The sequence below is a fragment of the Larus michahellis genome, chromosome 6 (assembly GCF_964199755.1).
Source record: "Larus michahellis chromosome 6, bLarMic1.1, whole genome shotgun sequence".
NCBI lineage: Eukaryota > Metazoa > Chordata > Aves > Charadriiformes > Laridae > Larus > Larus michahellis.
In genome coordinates, this window is record NC_133901.1 from 1,826,559 (window position 1) to 1,854,423 (window position 27,865).

At 38.4% G+C, this 27,865-nt stretch overlaps 2 protein-coding genes across 5 annotated transcripts in view; one reads left to right on the top strand and one right to left on the bottom strand.

Annotated features, from left to right (window-relative positions):
• Positions 1-27,606, top strand: CCDC39 (coiled-coil domain 39 molecular ruler complex subunit). Of its 4 annotated transcripts, none has more exons than XM_074590390.1 (21): positions 1-224; positions 705-824; positions 2,019-2,165; positions 3,225-3,383; positions 4,317-4,409; positions 4,495-4,623; positions 6,363-6,554; positions 8,242-8,345; positions 8,683-8,815; positions 12,055-12,249; positions 12,966-13,130; positions 14,440-14,577; positions 15,043-15,251; positions 16,515-16,638; positions 17,844-18,003; positions 19,139-19,245; positions 20,558-20,698; positions 20,844-21,023; positions 21,283-21,371; positions 21,977-22,176; positions 26,303-27,606. In XM_074590390.1, the coding sequence occupies exons 1-20, from the start codon at positions 123-125 to the stop codon at positions 22,140-22,142; spliced, it is 2,853 nt and encodes a 950-aa protein (XP_074446491.1). In that variant the 5' UTR covers positions 1-122; the 3' UTR covers positions 22,143-22,176; positions 26,303-27,606. The 4 variants fall into 4 exon arrangements, with proteins under 4 accessions (XP_074446491.1, XP_074446492.1, XP_074446494.1 ...); XM_074590391.1 differs by lacking the exon at positions 26,303-27,606 and adding an exon at positions 22,627-22,761; XM_074590392.1 differs by lacking the exon at positions 4,317-4,409 and having other exon boundaries at positions 45-224.
• The window catches only part of TTC14 (tetratricopeptide repeat domain 14), a 9,341-nt gene continuing 4,572 nt past the window's right edge, over positions 23,097-27,865 (bottom strand). Inside the window, exons 10-12 of the mRNA XM_074590394.1 lie at positions 27,136-27,253; positions 25,021-25,130; positions 23,097-24,543 (exon numbers count right to left, since the gene is read on the bottom strand). Coding sequence (XP_074446495.1) covers positions 23,586-24,543; positions 25,021-25,130; positions 27,136-27,253 — 1,186 coding nt within the window. The 3' untranslated portion in view covers positions 23,097-23,585. The remainder of the gene's footprint in view (positions 24,544-25,020; positions 25,131-27,135; positions 27,254-27,865) is intronic.

Below are 27,865 nucleotides of genomic sequence, written 5' to 3' on the forward strand. Positions count from 1 at the left end.
GAGGGAGGCGGCGGCCGCCTCAGCCGCTTCCCGTTTGGTCGGTGAACGCGGGCTCGCCGTTGCCAAGGGGCTCGGCGACGCCAGGCTCGGCCCGCCCCGCCCCGGCCGCCTTCGTCTTCGCCATGGACAGCCGCTCCGCCGCCTCCGTGCTGGCCGAGCTCCGCTGGGATGATGGCTACGCCGTCCCCGTGGCCAACGCAGAGAACAAGGCGCTGGAGGACGAAGTGAGCGCGGAGGAGGGAGGGGAATCGGCCGGCGGCCCCCAAGGGCTCCGCCGCAGGGCAGCCCCCGCCGGCCTGACCCCTCATCCCTGAGGGGCTCTGTCCAGCCTCTCCCCGCCGCCTCATGGCGCCGGCCGGCGCGGAGCCCGCCGCGCTGGGGCTCGGGCAGAGAGGAAGGGAGGGAGAACCCATGGGAGCTGCTGAGGGAAGCGGGGAGCGAGGTCCCCCCCTTAACGCCTGGGGACTGCGGGGCTCCCCGGCCCGTTGGCGGCGGCAGGCACCCCCTCCCCGGCAACATGGCGGGCGCTCGGGGGCTGCTCCTGCGCTTGGCGAGGCGCGGGGGTTTCTTCTGGAACCTCTCGTTTCGCGGCTTTGGAGGCACGTAGTGCACGCCTCTTACGTTTTTTTTGGTATTTTTAAGTAGTCGCAGGTAATCGGCACTCAACGAAAAGCAGTTACCTGACAATTCTAACTCTTCAACAGCTGCAGAAGATGCAAAAAGAAAAAGTCGACCTGCAAAATGAGTTGGCCGACTTTGAAGAGCGTATAGAAGCGATGACATCTCACCTGAAAAACGTAAGGCAGGAGTTCAGCTTCACTCAGGTAAATCGCTGCCCCGAGTCGATCCCCTGATCAGACAGACGTTTCTGCGGCTGGTCTCCTCACATATTTTGCTCGTTTTGTTAGAGATTTGTCAGGACTTTATTCCAGCACTTCCACAGGAAACACAAGTTAAACTGTGTATCTCAGTGATACCATGTGAGGGTTGTTGAAAAGACCATCCCTGATCAAATGAGCGTAGCTAGAAGAAAGCCAAGAAGGATGCATTTTAAAATTCGTTATTAATGGAGACTTTTGTAGATGATAAGAAAAACTTGGTCAAGGAAAATAAAATATCAGTGTAAGGGAAAAACACATTTATAATCTTTAAAAAGTCAAGAGTTAATTGTGAAATCCTAGTGAAGAGTTAATTCATGGACATGAAAAATGAAATTACATGGTTAAGGTGCAAGTCTTCACTTACACTCTGAGTTAATTGGCCAAAATGGGTGCTTTAGATTTCTAGAGAGTCCTGAGTCAAAGCTGCACATCTTTCAAGTAAAGTGCCCTATGTGAAAAAGTCTTAAGAAACTTCCCTACCTTCCCTGCAGAACCTTTTTTAAATTTTTTTTTAAACTTAAAATTTTTTTTTTAGTTTCCCCCTTAAGAAACTTTTTCATTAATTTTGTGCTAGAGTCAAGTTTTAATCTGCACATAAAAAAAGAGACAGTACATACTGGTCTCTATTTGAGAAACGTCTAGTAAGTAATAGATTTGTTATTGTACAAGGAAGAAACCCCCTGATAAATCACTTTTGTCAGACAGATTGGACAATATAAAGATACTGCTATAGGCCAGCCTGGTGTTCCGTCTCTGCACAAAACAATCAAATGATTTCTTTTGCCGTGTCTCCTGAGTCTGACGTAAAGCCACTGGTTATCAAGAGACTAAGGTTTTGATTTTGAAAGATTAAGATTCTGAATCTTGGGTGAAATATCTTTGAATTGAGCTTTCAGGGCTATAAGTGGTTGTTCTGTGGATGTCTGATACAATACAATGTGTGTGTGTGTATATATATAAGAATACATATATTTGAGATACTAAAATCCAAACAATAAAGTTGCTCTGAAAATTCCTATAATTCCATGAAAAAATCATACCATCTCTGATTTGGGATTTCGTTGCATACAAAAAAGGTTTTTTTGTTGATATATGCCTCTTGTTTATTGTAAAATGCTGACCTGTATTATTCTCTAGTCTCTTTACAAAGCCAGAGAGAATGAAATTGAAACTGAACAACACTTTAAAGCGCTTGCTGAGAGAGAACTTGGACATCTCAAAAGTGACATTAAACGACTGGAAGATGAGATTGTTTCCTTAAGAGAAAAGAAAAACAGTCAAGAAGTAAGGTTTAACATTTTTGTAAGAGAACACACATATTGCAATTAGACTTTATGACTTGTCCTCACTTGAATTTACAGAAATAATAGTATAAGTCAAGAATAGCTAATTATAATTAAATCTTATAAACTACAATAAATGATCTGGATGTAGTTTTCCCTGTGTAGGCAAGTAGAGTGACACTGAGGATCTCCTTGCATAGAGTGGTCAAGACTTAGCAAATATCAAGTAGATACTGAAAGATTACAGTTCTTAGTGTTCTTAACACCAGATACACAGCCACACATCCACATCGCCATCTTGTTAATTCTCATAGGTATTTTCTTTATGGTTTAGAAATCAAATTGTTGGTGGCAAATCTTCCAGACAAAATAAACTTGGGGCATGATTTTGAGATCAAAAATTTGCTTTACATTAAACAAAAAAAAGTAAGCTAATGCTATCTAATTACAGATGTTTTTCTGTTTAATGCAACTGCCTTTTTCTTTCTACAAATAATTTAAATTACATTTGTTTTGGTTTTTTTTTTCTCTCCTTCTTCTCATTAAGTCTGTTTGTAATCTCCAGTCCCTCAGAATGGGTGGCATGATGAAGATTATCCTTGCTATTCAGCTGGATACAGATTCTCTTATACTTGTGTCAGGAAATTTCTTCACAGTCATGTGGGACCATTTGTAAACTAATATGCAGGATAAGGATCTAAGAACTGGGCCTTAGTGTGCAAAGGAGACACTTCACCCTATGATGCCTCAGATCGGTTTATTATGTGGAATAAATATGCCACATATAGGTATATCTCGCCAGAGATTGACTTCTCTGTTTAAAATTACTTGCATCTTAAGTTTGTGGTAATTTAGCTGTCTTTTTTTCTTTTTTTAAGACCGTGTATTAGCATTCCTTAAGCATAATACACAATTAACAAAAAAGAAAACTAGCAATTCTGTTGACAACAAGACGTATGTAAACTTGTTACAGTAGTTTGAACTGGTTGTTTCAGTCACTATTCAAAGAACATACTAAACATTTAATATGAACCCTTTAATTTATCTCTAATTTTATTAGAATACTATAAGTAAAACCACTAAGAAGCTGGAAACCTTAAAACAACAGTTGAACTGTGATGAGGAAGTCCTGGAGAGCTGGATAAAGGAATCAAATCGGAAAGATAATGACGCTATGACAATCCAGAAGTATGCACAACAAGATGAAGGGAAACTAGCAGTAAGTAGAAATGACAGCAATTTTCAGAAACAAAACAGAGAACCGTTTTAGCATTTGAAGACTTCGTTATGTTATCAAGTCAGGTAAGATGGAGACAAGATTTTGTACAACAGCGCTTTTAAACTGGTTTCCGCTTAGCACAACAGTGCAATTCCATATGAGGTTCGTTTTAAAATCAGAGAGAACAGGTTTTACAAAAGGTGAAAGGCATAATTAAAGAGATTAATTTGTTTGTTCGTCTGGGTAAAATTTGAGTTTTTCTGAGAAAGTGCCCAAATGGATAAGAAAGTCTAGAAATCAGTGCCACTATGTTAAGACTGGGCAAATAGTGTAGATTTTCCCATTGGAACTGAATTTGTTAATACTACAGAGAACAAAGTACAGCTATTTCATCAAGACTGCCTAGAATAATGAACGATGGTATAATAAACACTCCAGTCACAAGTTCAGACTTTATAAGGGCTAGTTCTCAAGTATAATATTAATTTAGAGATAATCATCTCTGGGTAATATTCTTCTGAGCCTTTAAATACAGGGAGGAGAAAATTGATTTTTACTCATTAAATACTTAACCCAAAAACTTTAGCTTACACAGTCTCACCGGTATCGTTTACGTTAGCAAGTCACACAGCATAGTAGGAAGAGTAAAGTGAAATAGCTGATGCTGGGGACACCACATGCACATTTATCCATGGTGGAGGTTTACTTTGGCCTAGCTCCAGGCTGGTCCCAAGGGCTGGCAAAAGATTATGGCCTCTTGCATGACCAAAAATCTGAGAGGCTAGATTCTCAGGGGTTGGTTTTTTTGTTTTCTATAACACAATAAAATTGATTTCAGTAATTTTACCCCTACTTACAGCAGACCTTTAAGAATTTATAAGACATAATATATTTGTTTTCAAATACATTGTATTTTCGTATCCTTTAATTTAGGCATTAACCCTGCAAGTAGAGAAGTTGACCATGCAAGCAAATCAGAAACGCAGAGCTCTTGATAATGAGCTTACAGAAACCATAACAGCTCAGGTTTGTGCTTAAGGTTCTTGGAGATAGCTAGTTATATATGAAATTTTTAAAATCAGAAATCATGGGGGTGCTTTCTTTTAAACAGATAGAGCTTGACAAGACAGCTGAAGATTTTCGGAGAGTTCATCAGGAAAGGCAAGAAGTCCTCAGGCAGTGGGAGAATGCAATACAACAGATGCAGAAAAGAGATCAACAGATTGATCATTGCGCTTTGGTAAAACTGCTGTAACTGATCCATCTCAGTACATCAGCCTACTTTTGTATATATGATATTGACAGTAATTTTGCCAGTTGCATGTAGAATGATTGAGTCTTCTAGATGTTTAGTGTTCTCTTTGTGTTTACCTCTCCATTTTATTAAGGTATTTCAAAGATCAGGTATTACCGAAAGAGATTCAGAATTTATTTTGAAAGCAGTGTCTCTCAGTGTAGTGGTGCTCTGCTCAATACTATGCAAGGTTTAATTTTCAATCTCAGGTCGTTGGGAAATGCAAAGCATGCCAGTTTCAGTATTTTCTTGTCTGTCATCTAAGAATCTAAGAAGCAACAAGATGGGGCCTTGTTTCTTAGAGTGTAAGGACAGTCAACTGCAAGGGGGGGGATTCTGTGTCTGGGATGAAATATAAAAAAGAAATTTATTATTGAAGGGATTAGCATTGCTACCTCTGTGAACAAACGCATGACTAACATTTATGTCAGAATTCTGATAAATAATCACATTAAAGTTAAAAATATTGGTCCTTAGATACATTCTGCAGATGCAGAGAAGCAACAGCACTCTTCTAATCCAAAAAAGATCCTGTTACGCATTATGAGTTAGTATTAATTTCTAAAAGATACAGTCTTCATTTGTTTTGTTAGTGTCTTATGCACAGATGGTACAATAGTGAGAGGTATAAATAGAGTATATTTTATCCTGACTTTGTCAGGAGAGGGGTGAACTCCTCAGAAAGTTCTGCAGGGCAATAGAACAGATGCACCAGAAAAAGCCTGAAGGATCAGTGTAGAGAAAAACTTTATAAATGGGGATTCGAAAGTTGGGTTTTTTTTTTTTATGAAGGGGGGAAAAAGTGTAATTGCACGTACAAGAGGGCTCTACCTAAATCCTTGGCTCTGCTGAAAGAATATCAGCTTTGTTGTGTTGCCGATATAGGTATTACGTATAGCCTGAGCAGAAACATGCTTTAAACAGGCTTAAGATACAACCCTGAAAAAAAAAAAGTAATAATAGAAAATGACAAGCCAAAAGAAATACTACCAAACAGAAAATATAATGGTCTAATTTAGCTGAAATATTTTGGACTTCATAGATTCCTGCAAAGAACATAGATATTACAAAAACAGCAACAAAAACCCAGCTCTGGTCAACCTTCCATGTATTAATAGTTCATAGAATAGTCCTACTGAGGTAATCTGTTTTGTAAACAGGTTCTTTTTTTTTTTACATTAGAACTACAGTATAATTTTCCCTGTAGCTGATCTTTAACTTTCAAAATACACAATTTTCACTGAATGGCTATAAATCTGTCAGCTAAAGCAAGCATCTTTACCAATTACTGTAGGTAATTTTCCTCTTATATTTCCTCTGTTTCAGTTCTATCTGAAGTTTTGTTCACATAGCTCTTCTGTTTTTTCTTTCCTAGTCAATCAATCAAAAATGATTTTTGTTTCATATAAATTTATAGTGTCATAAGTTTATAGTGTCATTTCATTTAAGTTTATAAGTGTTTGTTTTTTGAAATTGTTGGAATATTTTGGAATTTTGCAATCCAGTTTTAGTATTTGGTGTTGTGATGTATTAGTGGAATTGAAGTAATGTAAGAATTATGTGATAACTGGGCTGTCTCATGCAAAGAGTAGTCTTAACAGCAAATATCTTCTGGTTTGTACCCTTTATTAATCTAACACATCTTAATTAATGCAAGCAAAGCTAAAATGTTTTTATCCTGATAGCTAATAGCAGAGATAAAACAGGAGATCAGAAAGAAAGAAATTGTGCTGAAAGAGAAGACTTCCTTTTTGGTAAATGAAACTGTTAATAATATGGAATATAAAAAGAAAATTTCTTCTGCTGAACGGGAAGCTACCAGCCTCCGGAACGAGTACCAAGCTCAGGATATTTACAGGGGTCAGCTGCAGGATGAGGTAAGGATGACCAAACAGTTCAGGAAAACAGACTAAAACTACAACTTTTGACTAGATGGTGGAAAAACAGGAATAACATTTACTTCTCTCTGGTTATGGACTAGACTCTTAATAATTCAACAAAACGTCTGCTCTCCTCAATCTGCTCGTGATTATTGGGATCCGAACCCTCAGCTTAATCCTTTCATTGATAGTGGTGAAGAGATTAGCTTGTATTCCCTGTTGTGTTGGTATAAAATGAATTTTCTCTTAAATGGTGTAACGCTATTGGATGCTTCGGAAGGAGATGTTTCTTGCCTTTAGCATATGTAGACATCAGTATTGTATAAAGATAAGAGAAATGTCTTCTGGATTCCAAACAATTCCTATCCTGCGCTCTCAGAAGTGAGCGGTGATGACCCTTGTAGTCAGGTTAACATTCTTGGAAAAATCCCCAGATGCTTTCACACGGCTTTCTAATCAAGAGGCAGTAGGCTAGGGCTGCCCAGTGATCAAACACCGCTTGATGTTGTCTGTACTTAACTCTGTTACTTATACTTCATCTGCACTTAAAGCTAGGAACGAGCTGTACTGCTTAATTACTTAAATGCTTGTAGAAGTATTTCTAAGAGATAATTGAAGTCTCATGGTTCTGTTGAGAAGGGATACACTTGTATTACCTGAGTAAGTTTTCTCTTAACAAGAAAATGGTAACTCAATGCTACTCAGAAAACTTGATGATTTAAAAAAAACCACCTGCGTGTGCTGTTGCCTCAGATTTGCATAGCTTTTCTGTAGCAGTTGGTTCATAAACTGATATTCTAATTAAACTGTAGGTAGCTCAAACAAGGCGTAGGCTGTTAGATTACCCTATAATTCATGCAAACTTGAGGGTTCACGGAATTGCTAGGTTTTAATCTCTAAGACGTGAGATTCTTGCTTGACATTTTTCACAATTAATTCTACATAATGTGATAATGAGAAAAGTCTCCCATTATTAGGTGTTAGAACATCTGCAGCATACAAGTGAGAAACAAGGAAAAAACCATACTTCACAGTTCAACTGACAACTTGTGACCTCCCAGTTTCTCATTCTGGTACCAAGGGAGACCTGCTATATATACACTTGATCAGGTTTCTTCGATTGGGGAAGTGAAGACAATTACACTCACACTGTTAAGTGATACTGTGAAAACTAATGAGGAACCAATTGTAAAATATTCCTATCCTGTTTAATGAGTATATGCTGTCATGCATTTTTTACCAAATTAAATGTCCATGTATTTTTGTCACAGTGTTCCCTTAATCAAAATAATTTTAGGTACCCAATAAAGTTTGAATTAGAAAGATTCAGTAGATACATAAGGGTATCCATGTTCACAAAGAACCTCAGCAAAGTCAGCTGTGCTCTGTAAAACTGTTGTTGGACTTTTAGGGGTGCTGTTAGACAAGAACTACAGCCCGCAGCACCTTCCTAATTCATTCTGTAGTCTGAAGTATTTTGCCCCAGTATTCACATTATGCAAATTAATCTATTGAGTTATTAGCTGTGCCAATTCACAGCACCTCAGAATTCGTAGCACTTTTCATCTGGAAAACACTGCTAAAAAGAAACAGAATACTTTCCCATAAGTAGGTACCTTACAATTTTAAACATCATAACACATACCGAAGAAGATCTTGATTGCTCTATTTTGTAATTCATTAGCTGGATGCTTTGAAATCCACCGTGGACAGAACTGCTTCTGATCTAGAGTCTTTGAGAACACAAGTAACCAATCTGAAGAAAGAAATTCAGAAAAAACAAGCCAGGTAAGATACAGACCTTTTAAAATATCATTTGTAAGTATTAGTAATGTGATAAAATCCTTGAGCTAGCAAAGAACTTTAAATGATGTTGATGATTAAAGCCTCCAACTTTCTGGTTACTTCATGTCCTGGATAGTTCCTGGCACTGGGCTATTAAGGAAATACCCTCGTAATCCTCATTCTTAAAGGGCATGAAAAAATCAGTTAGGGCCTTGGTTATCGTAGGCTGAAGTTTAGCCTGCTTTATTAGGCAACTGCTGAGTAAGGTATGCTGCTTGGTTTTGTCAGTGTTGTATATGCAACATACATTTAACTTTTTAAATCATATAATTTTGTTTAGATTAAGCTTTCTCAATGAAAAGAATGCAAGTCTTTCCAATAAACTGAAGCTTGTGACGGAGGAGACACTCAGTTCAGAAGACAAAGCACTGAGGATGGAAGAAATACTAAAGGAAGAAGAAAAAGTTGTCAAGGTAAAATGTTTTTCGTGGTTTCTGCAAGCGAGGATTCATTTGAATTTGCAAGCTCTATCTAGAACAAACATTTATGGATTAAAATGGAATGTAAGAATTAATATGACATGTAGCTACTTAATCAAACAATGAAGTAACAAGCGTGTAGATACATCAGTATCTGTGTTAGCAAAACTCTGGAGGAAAATAAGTGATCCTAGTAATTCAGACGATGGACTCCCCGTACACTAACATATGATACAGGAACTGTCATTGTACAGATCTAAACCCAGAATTCTGACTGCATCCATGTACTGAAGAGGGCATTTACCTCTGACATCAGCTAAAAGCTACTTACAAACTTCTTGGATTGACTGAAGTAGAAGTTTTTTACTGGAATGTGGCTAATTTTGTTATAAAGATATAGTAATGTTTTGCTTCTGCTTTGTAACACTACTGAAAAATTTCAAAATCTTGTATTTTGCTTAGCTCTATTGGGAGTTCACGTCTCCAAACATTCTGTTTTACGGGCTGCTGAAGAACAGGGGTCCTTGAACTTCCATCGTTTTCCTGTTGTTAAGGAGTGAGAGTTGTCAGGATGACTTTTTAGTAACGTTACCACTGAAAACTTCTTGGGTTTAGTAAACCACCCCCAAAACTTATAAACCTGCAAAGAGTTATGATTTTGGCAAACTGGGATTAAAAAACATTTTGAAATCTTTTAATCAGATTTGGCTGGCCTAGTCTCCTCTTCATTATTTTAGTTCTACTACATGAAACTCCGATACGCCTAACTTGGACTATTAAATAATTACTGGCTCACTTTAGATTTAATTTTCATGATGAATAAAGATTTTTATCTGGGAAGTGGCGTGTACGAGCTGTAATATGGTAACTGGTTTTTTAATATGTCTAATAATACTTCTTTTTTTTAATTCAAACCCCACTTCTTATGTTGCAAATTAAGTATAGGAGTAAAAATATCCTAATTCATTATCATCTGATGCACTGCAGAGGGCTTTTGAATAAATGTAATGTTGTAATGCAATCGTGAACTTTCCTGTATTTCAGAAAATGTTTCTACTGTTTTGTCATTTTGCTAGTAATTCTCGTAAAGTATTTTACTACTTAGCTTCTGACTGAACTTGCTACAAATATTTTTTTTTTACATTTTGCTGGACACTTGAGTATTGGATCTGCTGAAGCTCTCTTTACTGTAAGATGAGCAGGTTCCATGAAGGCGACAGCAGCTGTTCCTACACAAGTGACGCCAAAGCTGTATCTGTGCATACCACTGTATACTCTTCCTATTTTGTCTTTCCTGTAGCATGTATGTGAAATAATCCCATGCAGTAGACCGAGTGTTATTTTTTCAGTCCTCAAGCATTAACTGTACGTTTTAAATATACACAGAAACTAGGGAGGGGATATCTCTCCTATATGAAGAGTTTTCTTAAATTACTGGCCTTACTTAACTGTTCTGGTTTTTCAGATAATTTGAGAACAAGTTGGAATGATACAACATTTCATTAAAATGAAAACCTTATTTGCTTCCCCTTAAGATTGTCACCAGGGTGGCTAAACCACTAGGAGGGTTTCTCTGCTCGCATCTGTGGCGGATAACCTAAGATGACATTGAGCTTGGCAGCTCCACAGCTTCAGGGGAATATCATAACTAGGATGAACTGTTCTTGAACAATATCTGCGATGTATTAGTCAAAAGCACGCTTTCCATCACCATTAGACACACATGGCTATTTGCCGCATCAATTAATTTGCTGTGAAGAGATATTTACAGGAACAATGTGGATGAAATGTCACCATTTTGTGCTTTAGTTCTGTGATACTTCTCCCTCTTCATTCGGCGGCAAAACACTGTTGCATAGTGAAGCTTATTGAGTACCTTATCTCTAGTAACAACCTCACTTCAAGGGAGAGAAATAATCTCTATTAAAATGAATTTAGATATGCAAGAAAGACTACAGAATGAAGGTCAAATTGTGATCCAATTTTAGTAGATGAATTCATCATTGTCATTAGCTTCAGAAATACAGCTCAGAATTAGGCACATGCATAAAAACCAGTTTACTTCTGACATTAAATTCCGTTATTCAGCCATGATCCAAAGCCCATTGACATCAGTGTAAAATGTTACAGGCCATAACGATTTCATATTAAACTTACACCTGCTTTTTACTTCCTGAGTTTGGGATTTGGAATTGCAATTGGAGGAAGTTCAACTACAAAAAAAAATGTGTTTGGTAGAATGTGATTATGAACTCTTAGAGGAGGAGTTAAGTTACCTTTCGCCGTTATTAAAGCAGCAAGATGGTTCACAAGCAAATTTCACAATGCATAGATATAAAAATCAAGAATAAGCACATTTTTAATCAATGTAGAAAAGTGAATTGTAAGGAGTTTTGCTATATTAATTTAAACATGTGTCTTCAAACTCTGTACCAGCCTTGTGCTGAACGTAAATGAGTCTTTCGGAACAGGATTGTGATGCCACATCACTCGTTTTAGAGAGGTCCCTTACAGGAGACTAACGTGCTGAACAGCCTGAGCTTCGGGAGGTCTTCGGTTATTTGGGTGGGGGGGTGGAAGGAGGGAGAGAAAGAATAAGGTTGCCTTCCTGGTTAGGGTTATAAAAAGAAAGTAATCTCAATTTTGTTTGTTTTCAATACTCTTTCAGTGTGTTTCAGCATTGTCTTACTACAACAGACCCTACTAAAACTTCACTTGCTGCACTGATGTGGGCGCTAGTGGCAACTTACCTCTGAGAATAAGCAAGTGATTTTAAAATGTGTAATTAATTTTTCAAACAAAATGATTCCAACTTATAAACATGCATATTTACATACATGTGCATACACACAGTTACAAGTTTTAATAAACCATTGAAAAGCTTTGTATTATATTGATCCAAATATTCACATATACTAGAAGCAACAGGAGGGTTTTTTGAAAGGATGTTGGGAATTTAGTTTTTTGAAAGGCTGAAGAGAGTAGTGTTCCCACAGTAGAAAAAAGGTCATGTAATAGTAAGGTAGGATCCCAGTTAAAAAAAATTTAAAGATTACTTTCTCTTGAAGTCAAAGACTTTGAAGAGCTATGAAATTCCATGTTCGTATTAATGGATACAGTATTGAAATTGTAAAATCTTCCTATATATAATTAATAAAGGCAAATAATTCCTCAGAAAAGAATTCTTATGTGATTAATTATTTCTTACTACTTAATGATTAATTTGTCACCAGGAAAAAGAAACAGAAATACACCAGCTAAAAGAATTACTTTTCAAGAAGACTCAAGAGCTAAAGGTGCAGAGGGATAAGGAGAAGTGTATTCTAGTGGAAATTGAGGGAAGTCAAAGATCACTTAAAAATCTTAAGAGTCGACTGCACAGACTTGATGTAGATGCATTGAAACAACAAGAATTCATATATAACCAGGTAAAATGTTAATGTACTGTCGTAGTATAATTGTCTCTTGGGTCTAATGAGAGTAAATTGCTTGGGTTCTGTAATCTTTGTCAACTTCTTACCATTTTGGGAATGCCGTGCAGTATAATTTGAGGTCTGCATTTATTTCTGTCTCTAGATGTATGGATAAAATTGAAATAACTGAAACTTGCTATAGTATTACCTATATTACTCATTTATGTATTTCATTATTTTTTGGATTTGCTGTTTTTCCCCCTAATTTCTTAAATCAGTTCTTTACTTTGATCCCTCTGAACCAGACACCTCAGGGTAAATTTTTAAAGCAATACAAGAGGTACATGCCAAAATCCTGTTATTTACTAATTGGATTTTGTGCATATTTCCTATGCACCACTTTGAAAATTTGCTCTTTTATATCAGCATCTGCTGGGAACAGCAAGATGGCAGCTCCACTGTAAGCCTCCCTACAGCAGACTCTGCTGAGTATGCTTTGTCACTCTTCTAGAAGATTACTCCTGAACCATCACTGCACATCAGTCATCTAAGAATATTTGGTTAATGAGGTCTATAAGCCATAAATTATTACAAAACAAAAGCTTAAATGGGTGACTGTCCTAAAGCCAACATTTAGATCCAAGTTTATTTAGATCCAATGTTTTAGCTTTATAGGAAGGCTATAATTGCTTATCTCAGACTATTAATTATCTTAAAAATTATTTTAACAGGATTTTTATATTCAGCAAGTACAGAGACGGCTGTCACGATTAGAAGGAGAGGTTAATGCAGATGAAAAACAAGTTCTGGAAGCAAAAATTACTGAACTTAAGAAAACCTTAGAAGAAAAGAAAAATGCATATGATGTTTTACATACACAGCACAAGAAACTTCAGGTAACTTCCTTAAAACATCAGGTTGATTGTGTAACATCTAGAAACCTCAGTGAATTGAGTAGATGGGGTCTTATTAATTAATAACTTGGCATTAGATTAAGAGAGATCTGGACTTTGTGTTACCCGCGTGGAATACTTCGTATGTTCCCTGTACCTTACAGAAAAATAGGTCATTCCTGCACAGCTGAGGCACCTTAGCAGGACGACAAGCATCGAAATGTTGGAAAGGCGAGCTGAGCTTTCATTTCAAGATGTGACTGACGGCTTGCAAATGTCGGAATTTATCGTTAGGACCGTGTAGAAATAGAACATTATTCTGCGATGTTACTACTTCCTTTTACATTTTTCATAAAATTTTAAGTACAGTTGGCATTTAAAATTGTAGAAAATTACATTTCTGAAATGAAGAGACAGTATTTGAGTTAGTTGACCCCATCCTGATACATAATTCAGAAATACTATTTTTCTGTGTTTATTCCCATGTGAGAATTTTGCATATATGAGCTTGTTCTCTGGTTTCCCGTTATCCAGTGACCATCAGTACTTCTTCATAAAACGCACTAACCTTTCTTGCAGATATGAACCAGTCAGTTATTCTGTAGCCAATTTATAATTTCTGTTCATAAGAAATGTATTTGTTTATTAATCTGCTATATTTTAGCAAGCTATGAAACCTCTTTTCAAAGACAAAAGCCAGGTTTTTAATAAGACATTACTGCTGGCTTCTCAAAATGACAGTTAAAACAAAAATTGATCCATTTAGCAAGGGCAAGAAACTGCTTATAGGAGAGCCCTTTAACTGGAGATCCATGCAGTGACAAGGTTTAATGTCGGGTAACTGGTGCCCACACTTCAGTTTTAAGGAGATGCAAAATTTGAGCAGTGAGCGCAGTCAAACATTGCAACACACCTCCAGGCATTTATTCATACTCTGGAGTATTGTCAAAGACAGATGGTTTTATGAAGATGAACTGTGAATATCAAAGTCATGGTCAGACATGCCAGGAGATTTTTTTTATCTAGCTGAAATACGTCATTATATTAGAACTGTCTTCTTGGCTAAAAGATCTATATTGTATAAATAACAATTACTACACTCCAAATAAAACAATGACATTAATACTGCAACAGCACTCTGCATGAGGATTGCAATGCTCTAGGCGCTGTTTGCAGAGCCGCCTATGGACATAAGATGATGATGGTTCCTGGTTCCAGGACTTAAAAATATCTTGTTTGAAATTAACTGGTAGCTTTTGGTGCAAACTGTGTTCACTGAAATAACTTAAACATAACTTAACTTTGGAAACAGAGCGATGTCCATTTCATCAAGAGAGCAATGGATAAGACAGGAGAAGAAACAAGCGGTATGATGATCAAGATAGATGAACTAAATCTTTTCAATGAGAGATCAGATCAGGAGTTAAAAAAGGCTAAAGCCATTAAGCAGGTACAGTACTATTTTGCAACTTCACTAGCACAAGACACGTTTGTTTGTTTGTTTGTTGAAACACGTAAACTCCTGAGTTGATCTGAAGGCTGTTGTCTGCCTCCCACAGTGCTACATCATTATATCCATAAGAACCCCCTTTGTAGTTTCTTGACATACAGCTTCCTTCCCAAACTTTGAAGTCACTTTCATCACTATGGTCTTACTGGGCAGAGCGTTACGTCTCCTGTGTATGCCACATAAAGTTTCTTTGGGTTATCAATTTAATGTGTAAACTGAGAATTTGAGAGAATTCTCACTGCAAAATGAGAAACAGAACACTTTTAAATGCAGAGCAAAATGAGTCTTACATTGTCGTATATATAAAAGATAAAATAACGGAGACTTTATAAAAAATTATTAACTGTTATAGATACCTTAATTAAAAATGCTTTCTTATTTGGAGACCTTTTTGGCATTTATTAGGAGATGATGGTTGAAGATAATCTCTTGAAACTAGAATTGAACCGTCTTCGAGATACTCTGTGTAATAAGACAGAGAAAGTTCTAACACTGGAAAAGCAAAAACTGGAGTTAAAGAAAGCCATAGCAGAAAGAACTGAGGAAATTAAGATTCATAAAGCAATGCTGGATTCCCAGATAAGACTTGTGGATCAGGAACGGCAGCGCGTAAGGTAACTACTCTTACATAAATTAAACTGGGAACTTTTACTGAGTATATTTTACATGAGACTCGGTGAAAAAAGAGAAGCATTTTACCCAGTTTCACCAATTAGAGAAAATTGAGGGTGAAGTAAGCGTTGCTCAAAGTTAAATACTGAGGCAGTTGAGGTTAGCAAGAGATTCCGCTTCTAAAATCCAGCCTTACAGCTTTGACAACTTGGTGAACAAGAGATTTCCGTTTATTCTGTTAGTGATGATCCTCTCCCTCGTCTTGGGAGGAAACCTCAGCTGCAGACATCTTTTTAAACGTAAAAGTCGTGCATTTTTCAAGGAATAATAGGGAAATGTGAAATTGGTGTGTCTGGAGATGTGACAAAATACTTAAAACAGAAAGGTTGCTTTTCAAGAGGGTTTACTCCCAACTGCTTGATAAAACTGTGATTTCTTTGACTCATACAGTAAGTCTGTTTGGTTTGGTTTGGGTTTTTCGCATTTTTAATAAATGAGCTCTCCATTGTGTGTCCTATATAACAAAATTAAATCTTTGAATTACACATCTACCCTCTTATAAAGCAACCATATCTGAAATAACTTTTCCTTTCTGTAATAATTGGCGCAAAGTATCTGGGACAGTTTCAGCTCCGAAATCCCAGGATCTGTATCCAGCCAAAACTGAATGCCGCAGCAGCTGAACTGCTGAAATCTGGCAAGCTCAGTTCACTCCTCTGCTAACCACACCCCCCGCAATAGGAAATGAGAGTGAATTAGTGTGACTGAAGCTTAACTGCTCACCGAGAGTGCAGGCTGTGGGGCTTTTTTCCTTTGATAATTGCACAGCTAATTGATACTTCCATGTAATTTGATTTGGGGTTGTTGCCTACTGTTGCTCGCGCTCAGCCAGTAGTGGCAATATTAAGATAATATCAGCAGGGGGCAGCTTGTGCAGCTGGAGGATTTAAATGCCAAACCTTTAAAAATTTTTGGGAGGACTGTGGCCTCCCAAGATGCAATGATCTGGAATATGAAAAGAAATTCGCCGCAGTTTAGAACTGCAAGAGAAGTGGAGGTAACCAGAAGAATGGGTGACTGTGGCTGGGAGAACGCAGAAAGCAACAAAACCCAGTAGCAGCAGAACTGCTGGCCTGCCTGCCTCCTAGTACACCCACAGGCTGCTGAAGGAACACCAGTAATTTAAAGTGCTACTGCAAGAACTGCCCATGAAACACTACCAACAAACCCTTTCTCAACCCTTTTTTTCCCCCCAAATATATCAGTGCCGAATTTCAAGATCGCCTAAATAAAATTGATAAACTGAGATGCAGATACGAAATTCTTAATATCGTCATGATGCCACCTGAAGGAGAAGAGGAGAAAACTCTTACCTACTATGTAATTAAGGTATTTTATTAACATAATTCATTATAATGCAAAGTATTTAAGTTACAGATTTCCCTGGGCTCTATTCAAGTAACTAAGACAACCTCCTTGCCTACTGCTTACTTTCAGTCTAAATCTGACACTGTTGTTATTTAAACGCTACAGCAATTTCACATCACATCAGGGGAGCCTTATTTTTGAGCAGTTTGAAAATTTTCACTTCAGACCTCATTAATTTATAAAGACACAAGAAGTCATGTGGTAATCTGCTATAAACTGGAAACAAGATTCTCACAGTCTCACATGATCTTAAATTCTTCTACCCTTCAGAGTTATTTTTAGGTATTTATTTCACCATATGGTGTTTAAACCTTGTAGAATGTCAGCTTTTTATTGGGAAAAAGAAAATAAAAATCAAACTTTATCCATAATGCAATACCCTGATTCTGGTACAAAAATCTATTATTTTTGATCTCCACAAATTCTCTGATTTTTCTCTTAAAGCAAAATGCTTGTAGCTGCGATCTTGGCTCTGAAGTCCATCTTCTTCCTCATTCTTAAGTGTTAATTGTCTTAATGATGGTGTTTCTGCTGCTGTGAGATCTAGCACAGCAAGAGACCCTCAGTAAAAGCCTTGTGGTCACTGTGGGTGTATACGTACACGTACCCTCTACAGCTACGGGGTCTCGGCTTTTCTGAGGGACCGCAGAAAATACTTCTCCTCACCAGCTGGCTCTGCTTCTTAAATCTCACTGATCAGATGAATGGAGACTTGCAAGTGAGTAATTCCCAGACAAACTGGTGGTTTCTAACACTCGCTCAGTAGTTTTATGTAACGTATAATCTCAACTCTTACTCGGATTGTGTGGATAAAGGAAAGAGACGTGAAGCAGTTCGCGTCAGCAGTGCAAAGTGTGGAAGCTGCTTTGGGCAGTGTGGATGCTGCTCCTCAGGACGGGGTGAGTTTAGATGGAGAGGCAGACACCTATAGTGAAATGCACATGGATGAAATGCCTCAAAGAACTTCCAGTACCGTAAATAACGACTTCCAGTTGCCTGAGTTACCTCGTAACTCAGATCTCAGTTCAAGCCTGACAACACAGATAAGCCCCCTTATCTACCGGGGACTTTAACCCGTAAATATTGCAGGTATTGTTTTTCTATATAATTGTCCTAATGTTTTCAGCGTGCGTGCAGTCACCTAAAACATCACTTTTATTTTTCAGGCTGCACAGGAAAAGGAAGCACTTCAACGTGAAGGCGATGATTTAGATGCAAAGATCTGCAAAGCTGAAAAAGAAATTGTAGCTCTGGAAAACACTTTGTGTGTACTTAATAACTGCAACAGCAATTATCGAAACTCTTTCAAGGAAGTCACTGAGACGAGTATGTAAAATAGAAATTGCTATTTGCTGTATATATAACTCGGGTATATAGTGGGGAAATTCCATGGCACAACAGAATGAATCACAGAGACTAAACTGACAGTAGCAAAAGGGAGTGTAATTCACACGCTACGTTGAATAGTTCAGCAGAATAAGCACAGCAGAAAGTGCAGTAAGGCGTAATTAACTAATATTTATGTCCTTACATCTGCTTTATGTGAAAATCTCTAAGCCTATATAAATTTTGTGAATAGGAGCATTCAGAAGAGGCAAAGCAGAAAGACAGTTACTGGGGTGGGGGGGAAGTCATTCCTGGGAGAAAGCAAGGAGCGCCCTCTGAAGTACGTAGGTCAGTGGGTGAAACTTTGCACAGTACAAAAAGTGCCACTTCCTCTGTAGTGCTGCATCACCCACAGCCACTAATTCCAGTTACAGAAGCAGAAGCAGCTGTGCCACTGCTGGCCATCTGGTGGTAGCCTGAGCCAGCTTGGGCACAAACTGCACCCAGAGCAGCTCCACAGGCAGCTTAGGTACGGGTACTCCAGCGATGGAGACCCAGCCCTTGGCTACACCATCATCATCTCCGATTTTCAAAGAGAAAGGGGGGCAAAAAAGTAGTAACCTGTCATCTGGGAAAATGATGAGGAAGAGTAAAACTTAAACTGCACTATTTTAGTGTAGGGTCAGAAGTTTTTAAAATGTGGACTACGTAACTGAGTTTTTGGATATTGGAAAGTCCTCAGAATTCTGAAAAATATCTTCATCTGTTGTTTCCCTTGCCACTTAAACTTCATAAGCTTGCTCTCCTTCAGCGGAATTTTCTTTGTTTAGTGTATAAAAAGCATCACCAGGAGAAATTACACAAACTTAATTCTAGAAAAACATTTGATTATTTAACTTTCGTGCCCTCTGCTGGCTCTGAAAACAGTAGCTCTTAAATCATTCTCTCATGAACCCGGTTACTTTTTCACAGTGATGTGGAATTAGTAGTGGAGCATTTAAAAAATCCTTAAACCTTGAGGTCTCTGCAATACTCCCAACACTAATATATAAAGTGCAACTTATTCTAAAGTGAAAATTGCATTGCATACGCTGCTTGTCCAGCATTAATGCTGCCTCATTCTTTGGGATCACAGGTGAGGAACATGAGGAAAAATTGAAACTAGAGGAGGAGAAAAGGGCTGCTGATGAAAAATATAGATACAAACGAAGACAGATCAAGGAACTTCAGGAAAATCTCCAGGTAAAACACAAGAAGAGTTCAGGAAAAAAAAAAAGTTCAAAAGCTAAATCCATGTAAGCCATCCTATTGAAAGAACAGGAAATTTTGGGACAAACTTTAGCCCATTCTTTTGTATCCCATGCTTTGTATGAATGGCTATGAGTTTTTAGAAGGCTCTACCTCTCCTTTCAAAAATAGAGTGCTTATTTGAATTTTCCTGACTTACAATAAAACTTCAGGCTTTTTAGTTACACACAGCTACAATTTCCAAATCCCAGACACACACCGACAGATGCTCTCTTCTGGCATCCAAGAAAGCAGCTCTGGTTTTGTGTAGTATACACCACTCTACTGTAGCATCCTGTCCAGTACTGCAGAGATTAAAATCCACACATCTGGTGTGCTCTGGCATCTACATCCCAGGATTTTTCTAGGAGAACAAACTCTGTTTTATTAGCATTCAGGATGCTTTGGTTTAAACAGCATTCCTATAGCGCAGGAAAGCCAGCTGACTCCTAACGGAGCAGGCTGAGCACTGAACCCAGGTAAAGGACAGCTTGTGATCAGGGCTCCACGTCAAGGACTTACTCCTGGTTCCTCTTGTATCAAAAAAGCCCGCTTGGCCCTTAAGGAAGAACAACACTAAACTCTGTGACATTTTAGTTAAAATTTTCTTAGGCAGAAGAAATCCAAGGCGTTTTGTTATATCCCACATGATTATTCTAAGCCCTGAGTCACTGGCTACGGGTCAACAAACATTCCTATTGCCTATTCTACCACCGTAGGACATACAGCTTACTTAAGAAATAATACCTCCGGAATTAGAGAGACACACCTACCTTCTTCAGGGAGTAAGACCTAGGATATAATGAGGTGTTAAGGCATACCCTTTCCTGCCTTTTTGTTTAGGTAAGTTTTTAAAAAACAGAGCCTCCCTTACAGAGCTAACTTTATTCATTCCAGTCAAAGGTAGCCATGTCTTCCCACGGGAAACAATGTTATTTTTCTTCGGACAGCTGGCACTGGTAAGTTGGTACTGTGGGCAGTGCATTGTTTGTAGACACTGCTCAGAGGCATATCTGAAAATACGTACTTATAACTTCATGAGTAGTCCCTTTAAAGGAGTTTTTCAAAGATACGTAAACTACCTGGTGGTCTCTTTATCCAGCTGTTTATCCACTAAACAGTCTGACAGGCAGAAAGTTGGTCGTTGCTTGAGCTACATTAGGAACAAGGAGTATCCAGAACAGACCCTCCCACAGAGTAATACAGAAAGTGAAAGGATATCGGAACTGCTTGATACACTAAAACTGCACTTCAAATGAATTTGCAGAGCATGGAAAAAAATTTTGATACATTACTGAAGCAGGAGGCCCTCTTCCAAGAGCAGAAGAAGGAAAAACAAGCTCTTATTTTGCAGCTGAACAAAGACATAGAGGAACAGAAGCCAAAACTCGAAAGGGTTGTAAAACAGGTCTGTATATTCACTAATGACAACTTCTAACTTTACGGTGATACACAGTGGTAAGGTTATAACCACAGAATTTAAACTTAGCAGGTTTCTGAAAAAGTGTTGCATTTTCGTAATAGCAAAGCTTTAAAAATATTTGTGTTAAAAGTGTTCCAGACTTTCCAGAGAAATTCAGTCTCTGAAGAAAACAAAAACAGAAACACAGGAAGAAAGAGACATTGATCTTCGTGAACTGAAAAGCTTCAGCAAAACCATCGACAAATTGTTAGCTGATGTTCTAGAAGCAAATCCTGATTTAACTACACCCTTTCAAATGTACTTTCACCAGGTGAGCTTTCCAGTTAACTGCCCTCAAAATCTTGACTGACAGCTGCAGTCAGCTGATGAGCTGATGAAAACCGATCAGCGTTTTTCAAGGGCAGTTCCTAAAGTCAACAATAAACTATACTTAAGGTAAAACAGGAAAGAAGCGTTCATCTGCTTTCAACAGCTCTTCAAATACAAAGGATTATAAACTCTCCTGATATACTCAGTCCTATTATATACAACCATTAGATCAACTTCCTTTTTCTTTCCAATTTTTCTAGTCCAATTTAGAGCTTCCTACAATTGCTTCTGCTGGTGGCAGTCAGAGTTCTCGCTCGCCATCCACACGGAGCTCACTAGCTTCTACCAGGTAAGTGCTAGCAGTGGGGTTGGGGGTTGGTGTGGTTTGTTTGCTTTTTAAAGCAAAATTAGTCCCTAAATGACCTGATTCCTCACTCCTGAAGGTCTTCTCAATCTTGTCTCTACTGCCTGAACAACACTATAAAAACTTTCTCCTTGTCCTGTCCCACCTTGTTACTAGATTTTTCTAGCACACAATTAAATTTACTTCAGCGTCCATCACGGTTTAAAACTAATTACATTTACTTTTGCCAACTGTGCTGTAATTAAAGTGGTTTCCCATTATAAAAGCACAAGTTTGCACTCCAGCCACATTTTGCACATGGTAGTGAGAGCTCCCTCTCCTAATTAAGTCGGGCAGACACGTATGCTTTTACTTTTCCCCCTGTTCAACACATATTCAGCTATTAGCGCCGGTAACATACTGAATCAGCTGTGATCTAACAGTGTTCTCACACGTTTCTTAAGCGGTTACTGGTCATGTCTAGAGAGATCCAGGTTCTTACCTGCAATGACCGCTGCTGCTCGGTGCCTTCTTTACCAAGTCCCCATTAGAAGCTGGTTTTTTAAAAACAGGGATTTCTATAGACTGATGAGTAAACTTTTGTCTTTCAGGTCCTCCGGAAGCCCAAGTTCAGGCTCCAGTCAGACGCCATCACTCAAAATCATAGATCTGAGCTTGCCCTTCGGCACTCCTGCAGAAGCAGCTGCTGTCCATTCACAGCCGTCCAGCAGAGCGAGCACCTCCGATGCTTGTAAACGCAAAAAAAACCTTAAGTAACCTTTTGAAGGCCACAATAACGGCTTCACGCTCGGTAAGGCTTCTTAATTGATCAAGGTCCACTGGCAATCTTAGCATTAATTTCTATCAAAAAACATATGTTTTAACTTTCTTCTAAAGTATACAATAAATTATCTAGGAGAGTGTTAAGTATATGTTTTATGTAATAAATTAACCTTTGAATTACTCTCATTTTGCTGTTGGAGAATGAGATTCGCAAAACCCTTCAGAAGCCTTTTCTTATAATGAAGAGTCACGTTAAAGCCATCGATTTTAGTAAACTGGCACCTCACTGCTGTCAGAACAGTTTTAGATTACGTTGCAACAAGGCAGGCAAGAAAACGTATGCTTCGTTTCAAGATCTGCCTTGACTGTTAATCAGACAGTCATCTCGGATCGTATCTTAATTGCAGTATGACAGTATATGATTAAAGTTAGTAAAACTGTACTTTTTCGATTCAAAATTACAGTACCTTTTTTGCAGCTGACCTGTATCTACAGAATTACTTGGAAAACTTGCAGCTGCAGTACGATTGGTGTGGCGCAGCCTGCCAGCTAAGAGCTCCTGAGCGTGTTTTGCCAACCACCTCTGGAGAACTCACTGTAAAGAGAGCAGAACTCTCCCCACAGCAGCGCAAGCGCTGCCTTCCAGCGACTTCTGAAGCAAATACCTGACAACAACCACCACCCCAGAACCCAAAAGGTCCACACCTGGACAATAAACACTGTTTTAAATCTTTCTCCTCTTCTACTTCAGTTAGGTTTGTTGTTTTTTGGGTTTTTTTTTTTTTTTTTTTTTTTTTTTTTTTTACATAAAGAACATTTTCGATACATTTTAAGAACATAATACATTTGCCTTCTCACAAACACTGGAGGGCTCCATTCACTTAAGCAGCACATATAACCACTGCACCAGTATGAAACATCCCAGAGACAAAAAATCAAGACACAAAATTAAGAAAAATTAAGAAAATTTAATGAGCAAGTGGGCTATATACAGTGATGGCACAGGACTTTCATTCAGTTATCCCCTTTCTATAGCTGGAAGTTTAATTTGATACAAAAATAACAGCAGTCAATAGTACCCCAGGGGATGAAAAAACCAAACAGAACCCATCTGTTGTTAAAGTGCGTATTTGATGCGAGTTCCACAACTAACTGCAGTCCGGGGGTATCAAAGGATTTCAACCCATCAGACAGATAATATCATACAGGAACATCCCAAGTTAAGAGCACAGGAAACTTAGATTTTAAATAACTGATATTTTACGTAAGATAGCCTCGCATCGCTCCCCACCATACAATCTTTACCTTAAGAACTCTTCGACATTCTGCAAGCAGGGCAAGTTCTGCCTTTCTGTCACTCTTCGTATGCATTTCCTCAAGAGATACTCAGATAGTTCATTTAGCTGCACTCATCAGAACAGAGTTTTCTTAGGTACTTTACTGTTTCTTCTGCTTACTTCCTTTTTCCCTCTCAAACTCAGCTATTTGATTAAATATGTTAACTAAGTTCTGAGGCAGGTTTCTTTTAATGCCGCTTTCTGTTTGTGCTGTACCATTTAAAGACACTTCCTCATCCGGTTCCTTTGTTTTATCAGTCTCCTCACAACTTCTTTTCCTACTCTTATACTCACTTTCGGTTTTATGCTGACTTGACACATGCCTATCACTATCGTAACTTTTATCACCTTCCCGTAAGCAAGTGCTCGAATACGATCTGTACCTTCCCACTGACTTGCCACAATACTCAGACCTTGCTGGAGACACGTAATACCTGTCTTGACCCAAGCCGTATTTTTTAAACTGCTCTTTTCTCCCCTCTACATCCCTTTCTAATTTCCTAAAATAATGCATCCTGGGTTTATCATCTGACTTATGATATGAACCTGAAGAACCCCTCCAACTGCAGAAAAATCTATCAGTTTTACCATATTTTTCAGTTTTGCTACTGCTTGGCAGAGTTCTGGAACTACTGTGAGAATCTCTTGAATCTTCAGACCTACCTCCAAAAGTGTCTTCATCATCACCTGAAGTCCTTGAAAAAGAACAGTGTCTGTCTTTCTCTTTTACCTCTGTTTTTGGACACTCTAAGCTGTCCTGCCTTTCCAGCAGTTTCTCCACTTCAAAACTTTGGTTAAGAAAGGAAGCAGAGGTATCAGCCGGAGGCGAATACCACTCCTCTTTCCTAACCTGATCTTTATAATGGGAAGAAGCTCTAGATGAGCTTTTTTTGGACCTGCGGGCAGACTCAGATCTATTCCGACGCTTTTTCCTACGTTTCTTGTGATCAGAGGAAGAGGAGGAAGAAGAAATTGATACATCTGATGAAGAATCACTTGATGATGAGGAGGAGGAGGAGGAGGAAGAGGAAGTTGATACTTTCCTTTTCTTCTTCAACCTAAAAAATGTAATTAACCTGTGAGATAATTTTCAGTATGAGGCAAAAATTATACGTAGAAAGCAAATCTGTAGTCCCCAGAGCTTGGCTGAGATTGGACTGTAAGGCATGAACGGAAACTGAGCCTGACCTGGCAAGCCAATTTCAAATGTCATTTCTTTATCAAAAAATTACAATTAAATCCACCGAACAGTTTTTTATAAATGGCATCTTTCCCAGTTTAATTTGGCATTATGCTTTGCAAATACTTCACGTTGCAAAGTATTTTTTAGACAACTTTTCTTCCACATATAGCTCCGTTAAGGGATATATGCCTTGAAGGACACTACCCACAAAACATTCTGGCGGAAAAGCAGGTTCCGTCGGTGCGAGCTCTCCCTAGCTTACTCTTGGGCAGTCAGTTTGGAAATGGGATTGTTCATAGTCGTATCCGCACTTATTGCCATGTAATCAGTATACTGAATATAACAAAGTTACCTTTTTTCTTCTTTTAAAAGCTTACGCAATTTTTCTGCACTTGTTTCTACTTTCTTTTCTTTCTGTCTCTCTTCTTTGGCAGCTTGTTTCTCCCTCATTTCCAAAGATTTCTTTTTTTGAACCCAAGCATCATAAAAAAATTACATTAAAAGTAAGTGTTAAGACAGGTATTTTTCCCCATGTCCCCAACCCCGTTCAAATATATAACAACACCAGGGATGTTTTACCAGGATTCCCAGATCAAGAATTAATATTGTTGAGGAGTTTGGCATTGGCCATTATAATAATCAGGTTTATATTAAGGACCATATTGCAGGTTTTATTCCATTAAGAAATATATTGCCCAGCCATTGCAGTGGTACCCGTGATCCAGCACACCATGAAGCACAGAGCCCAGAAGGTATTGACAGAATGTGCAAGAAAAACACAATATTAGCAACCATGGAGGGGGGAAAAAAAAAAAAAAAAAAAAGAAAAGTTTGAAAGGTTTGAGGGAAAGTATCATTATTGTAGTTTACATGTAGTAAAACATGGCAGAACCCATTTTAAAGTTATTCAAGTTGGCCATGTTTGAATACAAACCGTTTTGTAACAATTTCACAGACCAGTTTGATGCATAGTTTACGTAAGGAATCATGTTCCAAGGGTTTGTGGGTGATGAGCAGCACCAGATGTCAGATACAGCAACAACGGTCCAATTCGGAAGAAAATGCATTGGAGAAAAACACATAATCAGTATTACAGGAAAACACACGTCAGTGTTGTTCTAGCCATTCTAGCACAACAGCGACAGGATCAGACTTATGTATTAAAACACATGTAAATGCGGAAAAGCATCTCATCAGATGAACAATCCTTAAACTACTTAAGTCTATGAGAGATCAGACGTCTGCCATCTCCAGCCCTAAAGGGTAGCTCTATTCATATTCAGAGTGAGCAGAAAGTCTTGAGTAACATTTTCAAAACTTAGCAACTGTATTAACGGATACAATAAAGGAAACCCTTAATTCTGGTTAAGGCCACACAAACCATCAAACAACAGCTAGCATCACAGTTTTCATCTGCTGCATCAGTGACCCATTATACCAAGAAAATGCTAAAGGAGAGTAAAATTTGTCTGCCACTTGCTGAGAGTATTCTTTATCATTTTAACTGAGACTGGTGCCTTTTTCTACAGCAGTCAAAAGTGACTAGTGCTCAAACACCATACAGCTGTCTATGATGTAGTTCAGCTTTATGAAAAAGATTGTCATATCTCCTTTTCCCCCTTCTTTCAACACAGCCTGTCAGCATTATGGCTCCACCAACTGCAGAAGTGTCCATTAAGGCCATCTACCCCCGGCTCTGTACTCCCTTACACGAAGAAGCACAGAACAAAACAAGCCTGTTCCCCAGTGCTCTATTTTACTCTTTGATCCTCTCTGGAAGACAAAACAAGCAAAGGAGGTAAATAAAAGAAAAAAAGACAACTCAGGTTAGCACAGAGACCCACCAGGGCTCACCTGCGAAGCATGCTGCATGCAAGAGAAGAGAGGGGGAAAAAAGCAGAAGAAAGCTAAGGTACTCCAAACTGCCTGCCCACCCTCCACCTCCTGCTCTTTTCCTTTAAACCACCTCTTAATCTCCCCTCTCACGGGACCTTCCTGCGAGTCAGCTTTGGCTGGTGTTACTCTATTGTTTCCTGATTCCTCCAAATGACAAGGATCTGGCCGGTAGGATGGTGTGCAGCGTTTACTTGGCTTGCCTAAGTGTTTTACACTTTGTGTGTTTGTATGCACAGAATGTTTTAATTTAACATTACTAATCGTGCTGGTGTGACGGAATATTCTTATCCTTGCTTTAGCTGACAGGGTTAACAGGCTTTGCTCTTCCCCTGTCTCCCATATTTAGCGTTTCTTTACTATAGTGGTCAAAATACTGGAGTCATCAAGAGGTGCCTTTCTTCTGGTAGGTACAGCCATAATGCTCACTCTAAAATATTCATTGCAGAGAAGGGAAGCAGAGAATAAGACAAACCATCAACTTAAACTCTCCCTCTTCAAAAGGTTTAATATGATTTTTCGTGTTCATTTATTGTCATTGGGGGCGCCATACGAAGAGAAAGTAAAGAATCACCTGCATGTGCTTACGGAGCTTCGTTAAGGCCTCTTCTGCTTCCTGAAAAGTCTCATCCAAACTTAAGGCTTTTTTGTAGTAATTCTCAGCATTTAGTAGTTTGTCCTCCTCTTCCAACCTATTCAAGTGATAATTCATATACAATTAAGCCACAGATTTTAACAGTTTTTTCTTGTTTTTAGAACTGCCTTTCTTCTGAGCACTCTGACGCTACCACTGCATCTGTCCAAGACTCTGTCACCTTAGCCCACCCCAGTACAGAAGTAAAACGGTATTTCTGACACCTTACTTCCTGATCATCAGCAGTAATACTATTCTTCGAAATTTCAATTTCAGTTTCAAAAATACCATCTCTCTCTTCTTAACACAGGGCTTAAAAGAAATCTGTTCCCTCAATATTCAAAAGCAAACGGTGGTTAACTAACTTCAGTAAGAGTAACAGAACATCATTTTGTTGCAAATACTTTCTTCAAAAAAAAAACAAAAAAACAACCAACAAACCTATCGAAATACTTCCAGACATTTCACAAGACTTTATGCAGGCCTGGTAACCTACCAGTGAAAGGATACTGAGGACTAAACCTCAAATATTTTGCCAGGATTTTAACTGGGACAGAGGAGAAAGTGTAAACCAACAGCACAAGCAGGTCTATTTCAAACAAAGACTTCTTTAAAAAAAAACAAAACCAAAAAAACCCAAACCACACATAGCCGGGAAGGAAAGATGCCA

What these genes read in the sequence shown, in the direction of transcription:
- CCDC39 (XM_074590390.1), top strand. Translation starts at nt 123, where the DNA reads ATGGACAGCCGCTCCGCCGCCTCCGTGCTGGCCGAGCTCCGCTGGGAT. An exon ending in ACAAGGCGCTGGAGGACGAA is followed by an intron (nt 225 to 704) that starts GTGAGCGCGGAG and finishes ACTCTTCAACAG; the next exon opens with CTGCAGAAGATGCAAAAAGA. An exon ending in CAGGAACGGCAGCGCGTAAG is followed by an intron (nt 15,252 to 16,514) that starts GTAACTACTCTT and finishes CAAATATATCAG; the next exon opens with TGCCGAATTTCAAGATCGCC.